We start from the raw sequence: 7,979 nt of genomic DNA on the forward strand, positions 1-7,979 counted from the left end.
CCGAGACAACCTTCCAGCTGCTCAAGACACGGCTGATCACCGCGCCGGTGCTTGCGCTGCCGGACTTCTCTGACCTTTCTGCGTCGAGACGAATGCCAGCGAGTACGGCATTGGTGTTGTCCTGCAACAAGGAGGGCACGCAATGGCGTTTATGAGCAAAGCATTTGTCGCCTTGATACCAAGGCCTGTCAACATAGGATAAGGAGTAACTCATAGTGATCGTAGTCGTGGACCAGTGGCGGCTGTACCTTCATCACGGAGAATTCGTCGTCTTCACCCGATCAAAAATTTCTAGTCTACCTCTAGGGGCAGCAGTTACCGACACCACGTCAGCATAAGGCGTTCACGAAACTCCTAGGGCTACAATACTCAGTCAAATACAAAAAGGGGGCTGAAAACAACACAGCGGATGCTCTGTCATGCGGTGAACCAGATGAAGTTCTCACTGCAGTCACCTCATATCAGCCGGCGCGGCTGGACAATATCTTGGCCAGTTACAATTCAAACCCCTAGGCACAAAAACTTCTTGAGCAGCTAGCAGTCCGACCAGATCCCAAAGGGCGCTTCACCATCACCCAGAGCATGCTCTAGTTTCTGCATACGCATTTGGTTGGGAGGCTCAACGTCGCTGCAATAGCTCATCATTGCAGCGTTCCATGACAGCCCAATGGGAGGGCACTCTGGGATCCCGGCAACTTAACGCCGTGTCCGTTGTCTGTTTGCGTGGCCAAAGATGAAGATACACGTCAACGACAACATACGTTGCTGTCAAATCTGTCAGCAGGCAAAGCTGGATCGAGCTGCCAGCCAAGGGCTCCTTCAACCACTACCAATACCATCCATTTTGTGGGAGATGATCACGATGGACTTCATCGACGGCCTCCCCCAATCCGGCAAGTTCAACTACCTATTGGTGATTGTCGACAAACGAACAAAGTTCGCGCACTTCTTGCCTCTGGCGCATCCTTACACCGTGTCCAAGGTGGCTCTCCTCTACATGAATGTGCAAAAGTGCAGAAGAGGTGGCTCTCCTCTACATGAATGTGCAAAAGTGCATCATTTGTTGGATGACTCGTCTTTGCTTTATTTATGAAGACGGACGCTATGCCTTTTCTCCGAAAATATATCTCTCTCCTTGCAATCTGTCACGCAGGGCAGGGTGCTTTGATGCTTTGTAGTGGGTTGTTGGCTAGGTGTTGCATGTTGTATGACTAAGTAGGGTAGGGCTTTGCCTTGAATGCGGCGTTATAGAGGAGCTTGAGTAGGCGGTAAGCTGAGCGGATTAATATAGCTTACGAAGCACCTCGTCGGCGAGTCTAGCAAGTGTGCCATTGCTTCCAACTTCACTGGCGGTGCACACCGCATTAATGAAGGCCGCCCACAAAGGAGTCAGGGCCACACACCCGCCATGGCTCGACCGAAACAGCATCACGTGGTTGCACCGCGACGAGGAGCTCTAGCAGGCGAAGCGAATTTTACAACACTACGCGCTGCGACTTCACCTGTACAGCTAGGATGCCACCTCCCGCAAGCTGCAGCACTACCAGGTACTCCGCCTCCAACTGAGCAACGAGAAGATTGTGAAGGCATGTTGGATCCAGTCGTCGAGAGAAACCAAGCATGGATATCTTCTGAATCATCTTGACCATCCGGTATGCAGCCTATGAAGGATACGAAAGGCTTAGTTACGTTGTTTGCCAGCGGCAAGTCACAAAATCCATGTGCATAGCACACTCCCGTGCTGATGCTCCTGTTGCCTACCATTCCCTATCGCCTTACAATTTTCCACTCAATGCACTCGAGCCATGTTATTTGAGTGTACAATTACAATTCTAGAGAAAGTGGTAGCACCAACAACTCTACTTATATAAGAAGTAAGGTATGGTAGAGAATAATGTGAAGAGTCTATGTAAATAGGGTGAACTGTGCCATATTCGAAGAGTTGGCACATGCAATTATTTCACTTATTGTGGGCATGTTTGATTGAAAACTTGAATTCTATGTTGAGCAGAAAATGTACATAAGCCAATTTTAAAAAGGTACATAAGTAAGTTCTGGAAGAAAGATGGGACGAATGAATTCCTACATAGATGATATTTTGAAAGCACAAGCACATAAGATGTCTAGCACAATACCATGCACAGTTCAAATGGAAAAGTACTAACATGAGTTGAAGAAGTCTCCAAGGGTCTCTTTCATTTTTTCTTACAGTGTCTTCATAGTCACTTTACTAAAAATATCATCTTCATTAAATATGTACTACACCATCTTAAACTAATGGATTCCCGTGTCTGTTTCCTCTCACACTAGGACCACCAGTTTGATTGGAGATGCAACATTTTCATTTTAGATAGAGCCAATGCACTTTCGAATACAAGGGAAGACCAATTTGAGCTCGTTTTTATTATCAATCAGTCCAAATGGCCAATGGACATGTGTGTGTCAAAGAAGAAAAGCTTTAGATGTCGGCAAAATTTCTTTCCTATCTAATCAGCAACTACACACCCACGACAGCTACCGCTCCGCCGTTGAATGATACTCAATAAATTTTGGTTTGGGAGATGGTTCAACTGTATTTCCTTGATTTGGATCGACATATTGGTGTACAAATCGATCTAGGCTCTAATTTTTTTTAAATAAACACAAAATTAGCAAGGTTTATACCTAACCAATATCAAATAAAGAGACGATGGAGGAAAAATACCCTTTTCAAATACCTAGTGAATTATCAAATTTGCATGATCTCTTAGGCACACTTAGAATTAGAGATGATTCATTTTTGTTATGCTGGATTACCTATTGTTTGGTTCAAAGTTTTATTATTGAACAATGCTATATGTATTATAAGCTTATAAAAACTACTCACCCAGAGGCTTCACAGACCTGCCGATGAACATATAGTGTTGATGAAGAGATTATCGTGTCATTATTTATCGACATGTCATTATTTATTGACAACGACGACTAATGAACATTGAGTGGGTTATTTGTCATGTGGTCATACCACATGGCTTGTTTGGTGAATTCTCTTTGTAGAAGTATGAACCGAATTTACTATCTCTGTTAGTAGGCTCACAAAACTTTCATAGCAAGTTATAATGAAAAGAAACTATGCATGTGCCCTCCATCAAATTATCAAATTGGGTATTATTGGGACGGCGGAGCACGCCATGCACATGTATGTTTAAAGGCCACGTTCTGGGGGCCTCTTAGACAATCGAGGTTTTTTTTTTCAATTGGTATGTTCTGTCGTAGTGTCGTTGGATGTGCGGATGTATTGCCAATGAGGAGATCAAGTGTTTTCATTTTTATGTGGTCATATAGACTCATACTAAGCAGGACTTAGTCCAAACTAGGATTTGTTGGGGGTGGCACATCAATGGAGGAGTCTATCCCCCGCTTGTCTCTTTTTGTCTCTACCTACATCCCTAACGAATACTACTCTTGGTGCTCCCATTCCCTATCATTCCTATGATCATACACTTTTTCAGGCAACGCGCGTGAGCAATATCACAAAAGTGTAAAAATTAGAATTCGTGAGAAAGAGGGAGCACCAAAAGTCCAAAACCCTACTTTGTATGAAGTGTGATATGGTAGAGAAGAACATAAAAGGGTCTAGGTAAGAGGTTGATCAATTCTACCCATGTTCTGAGAGTTGGCACATACCGTTATTTCATTTATTGTTTCATGCTTTGTTGAAAACTTGAATTCTATTCCCCACCGCACCTATTATGGTGCAGGCCCAATCAACGCATGCCACATGTACTTGTAGGCCCAAACAATTCATTAATTAACTCTTTTAATCCTTCCACTAATCTCTTTTCTTCCCAACTCTCCATGCTGCAATTGCAAACTTGCAAATCCCTGTCTCCGTTTGTCCATTTTTTTAAAAAAAATTGCTAACAATATCTCCGTTTGTCCATTTTTTTACATGGACTCTTTATTTTTTTTACTGACATGCACAACATGAGATTTTGAAAGCACGGTTCAAATGGAAAAGTACTGCCAGAGTCTTCTGGAGTCTTTCTCTCTCTTTCTTTGACAATGTTTTCAGTAGCCGCACCACTAAATGATAAAGTATCATCTCAAGTAAATATGTCTGACGCCATCTTCTCTTTTGAAGTAATATCATGAGAATTTGGGGAAAAGGAATTTCACAACATTATTAGAACATACAATTACAATTCCTGGAGGAAGACGTAGCACCAAAACCTCTACTTATATAAGTCGCGCGACATGGTAAAGAAGAACATGAAGAGTCTATGTAAGAGTTCAAATTCTACTTATATAAGACGTGCGACATGGTAGAGAAGAACATGAACATGGCAGATATTTCATTTATTGTGGGCATCTTAGGTTGAAAACTTCAGAGCATAAATACAGAAGTTCTAGAAGAAAAAAAAGCAGAAGCATCTTATTTGTCTATCACAATACCATGCACAGTTCAAATTGTAAAGTACTGACAGGTTTGGAGAAGTCTGTGGGAGTCACTCTCCCTTTCTTTGACAGTCTACAGTAGTCACTTGACCAAAATATCATCTCAAATAAATATATACTACACCATCTTCCTCTCTTCTCAGTTAGTACCATGAGAATTTGTGGTTTATAAAGGGAATCTCACAACTCATCAAACAACTATCCAATCCATAAGTTTGTAGAAATAAGAGCAATTCCTTCTTCACTAACATCATTCATAAACAACAACTAAGAAACTGATCACCTTTTCAAGACTTATAGGTGACGAGTGATATTCTATGGCCATCTTTACATAATGCTGACAAACAGCTATGGACGTATACTACAAACCCAGTATAAATTAACTATGGACGAGGGAGCCCGTCATGGTGCAAAGTGAGACAAGGTCACCAGAATTGGAACCCTTTTTCCTTACCTCTATCCCTATAGAAGGGTGTTTGTGATGAGATCTCTATTGGTTGGCATGCTATATCCATCACCATCCTCCATTGTTTATTACTGATTCCGGTGTAGATTGACATTCCCGGGTTTCCATCCGAGTTCCCGAGCCCTTTCCTCCCACAAAGCAGTTAATTTCCTTTGACCGAGCAGCGACTCTGCTGACTTCTCCCTAGCTTCTTCACATGTATCCATGCCTGAACTGCATTTGTCAGCCTCCTTTTGATACTGCGAAGCTAGTTTTTTAGCCTCGAGCAACTTTACATCGGCTTGTTGCTGAGCTTCTGTTGCTTCCTCCTCTCTCTGCTTTAGCTCTTCTATCAGCATCTCTGTGATACTCTTCTCTGTTTCTTCACCGGAAGCATGACTCTTGACCTCTTTGAATTGCTTGGCACAGTCTGGAAACATCAGAAGCAATAATAACCAGTTAAACCAGTCACAAGATAATTGCAAAATATGCTATGGAATATAAGTGACCTTGGGAGCTTCGTTTGACATGTTTAATTGATTATGATAAGGAAATACATAACAAAGTGCTGATGTTTACAGACAAGGCAATGCTTCAAAAATACTATGGAGTTATTGCAAAGAAAATAAGTATGACTTTAGACGTAGAGCTTATGGACTGGTTTTATAATGATACTGCATAGTATGATTATTACTTCAGAGGTAGACTGGCAATTTACCATGTTTATTTGCTTAAGAGTTAATATATTTCAGAGGTAGCAATGTAGCATAATACCCAAATCAAGACTAGCTGTAAATATGGATAAAATAACTGAGTTTATTACTGACGAAACAGAGTATATCATGGATACAAACTAACAATGGAGTCCGGAGAGAAGAATAAACATAACAAACGATTTCCACAGATAGCAACTAGAGTCTAGAGCAGTAGATATATTTTCGACCAAGGACAAAGGAAGGCATCACAGAGGTTGAACTTGAGAATCAAAGAACAAATACTGCCATTCGCCAAAAAAAAAGAACAAATATTGTAATGGTCATATGTGATAGCACAAAGACAAGATAGGCATAAACTTTTCAGTGCCATGGCATGTTATACATTCAGTGTTCAGTGACCATACATAATTACTCGGCTACAACCTGAACCGATGTTCTAACTTCTGAATAACTGAAGACATCTTGTCCTCACCCCCAAATTTCAAGCATACTTAAATTATAATCAATCAATCAGTCATGGCATGGGCAGGCTCAGAAATCTGATGCATGAGCATTGGACAAATCGAGCAGGCTAATCTATGGATGCTTGTTAGGACATTCAAGTCACAGGTTACAGGCCCCCCAAAAAATCTACAGATCTCCTAATCATGCCAAGTTCTTAGCCTATCCCCGGTGTCTCGTCCATATCATAATGCAATAGCCAGAGGCTACAAAACGCATTGCTCCCTCTGCACGGAAGATTGCACGGCCAAGGCACAGAAAGAAGGGCCATGTCGAACGGGTGTGGAGCAGGGAGATCTGGGCGGGTAGGCCGAGCACCGACAGCACGAGGGGTGGGTACCTTCGGGGAGCTGGAGCAGCGGGAGCGCGTCGCAGTCGCAGGCGCAGGCGGGGCAGGCCCCCGGCGAGCGGCCTAGCGCCTCGGCGACGTGCCAGTAGAGCGGCGGGCCGACGATGTAGGCGGCGACGCCGAGCCCGAGCAGCGCCACCAGCGCCGCCACCGCCGACGACGACGACGACGACGACCCTCCCGCCATCGCCTCTGCGCCGAGGGCGGACGGTGGTACGGCCGCGCTGCGCTGCGGGGCGAGGTGGTGGGGTGGGGACTGGGATGGCGTGCCTCGTCGGTGGCTTCGGCGCGGCGGCGTGGGGGGTAAAGAGGGGGAGTGGGAGTGGGAGCGAGTGAGTGGGCACGGACCGGACGCGCGCAAGTGGAGACGGACCGGCCCGGACCGAATGAAACGAGAGATGTGTGGTGGATGGGTTCGGCACGCGCACGAAGAACCAACGCTAGCAACACCTTTCGATTATTAATGAGCGTTGCATCCAATATTATAGCCTGTTCGGCAGCTCTCCGGCTCTGCAGCTCCGCTCCTGAAGCGGCCGGAGCGGAGCGGCTTGCGGTGTATTTTCTGGGAGTTGCGAAAGTGGTGCTTCAATCGGCTCCCGTATTATGTGAAGTTGGACGATTTCCGAACAGGGCCTATGTGTAGTATAATTTGACTTGAGGTCAATATTTTGGAAAACTAGGTTAAATATTCTGTTTTTTGTCGTCGATGAACCAATGAATCGGTGGTCCATCCGGTGCGTGAACCGACTGCCTCACCGGCTCGATTCCCGGTTAGTTTTTTGAAACTATGCCTATGAGGGAGGGCGGTGACCAAACCTAGAGATCCAGCGAGTAGGTATGGATAAAATTGAGTACCACCTCGAGTAGAAAAAATCTTTTGGACGGTGAATGGATAAAAAAACGGAGAAACGCACCTTGCTTTATTAGTAGGTATGGATATAGCTATCCTAATATACCAAAATAATTGATCCCCAAGTAGCTCAATTATCTTGACATGCTACTATGCCAACTCATCATGACATCATGCATGCACCGCTAAATTTAATTCTCTCTACCTGTAACTATGCCAACTCACTATGCCACTATGCATGAAAAAAAACTCACCTTAACATGCATCATACATGTTACTTATGTTCAATAATTTTTCTAGCTATTTAATAATTGAATATATTAAATTATATGTGTTTGAGTTTCAATTTTCATAATGCTAATCAGAATACTAAAGTTTCATACCGCCAAATCTCATTGAAATTACTGTCCGATCCCATTGCAACGTGCAGGTATCATCTCCAGTTATTTAATGTTGTTCAGAGTCATACCTAAATATAATTTGTTTGTTCGAGAGCACATTATTTTTTCAATATAGGTAGTCTCCAGGATGCAACTCGACACATTATGAAATATTATTCATTATAATATATCTAATGCTATTTACTTTGAGAAATCACAATATTTTTATGCATTCAATCAAGTTTAGAGAGAACTTTGATGGATTACTTAGGAATTACTGGATCATTATGTGCTATTTTAT

General features: G+C 43.2%; 1 protein-coding gene across 1 annotated transcript; it reads right to left on the reverse strand.

Annotated features, from left to right (window-relative positions):
• Window positions 1-4,624: 4,624 nt before the first annotated feature.
• LOC109763220 (uncharacterized) lies at window positions 4,625-6,871 on the reverse strand. Its single transcript, XM_020322068.4, has 2 exons — window positions 6,440-6,871; window positions 4,625-5,312 (listed from the first exon to the last, which is right to left on the reverse strand). The coding sequence occupies exons 1-2, from the start codon at window positions 6,633-6,635 to the stop codon at window positions 4,972-4,974; spliced, it is 537 nt and encodes a 178-aa protein (XP_020177657.1). The 5' UTR covers window positions 6,636-6,871; the 3' UTR covers window positions 4,625-4,971.
• Between the last annotated feature and the right edge of the window lie 1,108 nt (window positions 6,872-7,979).

The sequence above is a fragment of the Aegilops tauschii genome, chromosome 5 (genome assembly GCF_002575655.3).
Source record: "Aegilops tauschii subsp. strangulata cultivar AL8/78 chromosome 5, Aet v6.0, whole genome shotgun sequence".
In the NCBI taxonomy this organism is placed as follows: Eukaryota; Viridiplantae; Streptophyta; class Magnoliopsida; order Poales; family Poaceae; genus Aegilops; species Aegilops tauschii.

Excerpts from the sequence above, each read along its gene's own strand:
- LOC109763220 (XM_020322068.4), bottom strand. The coding sequence starts at position 6,635 with ATGGCGGGAGGGTCGTCGTCGTCGTCGTCGTCGGCGGTGGCGGCGCTG. Across the intron at positions 5,313-6,439 it reads GCTGCTCCAGCTCCCCGAAG|ACTGTGCCAAGCAATTCAAA; the intron begins GTACCCACCCCT and ends TGATGTTTCCAG.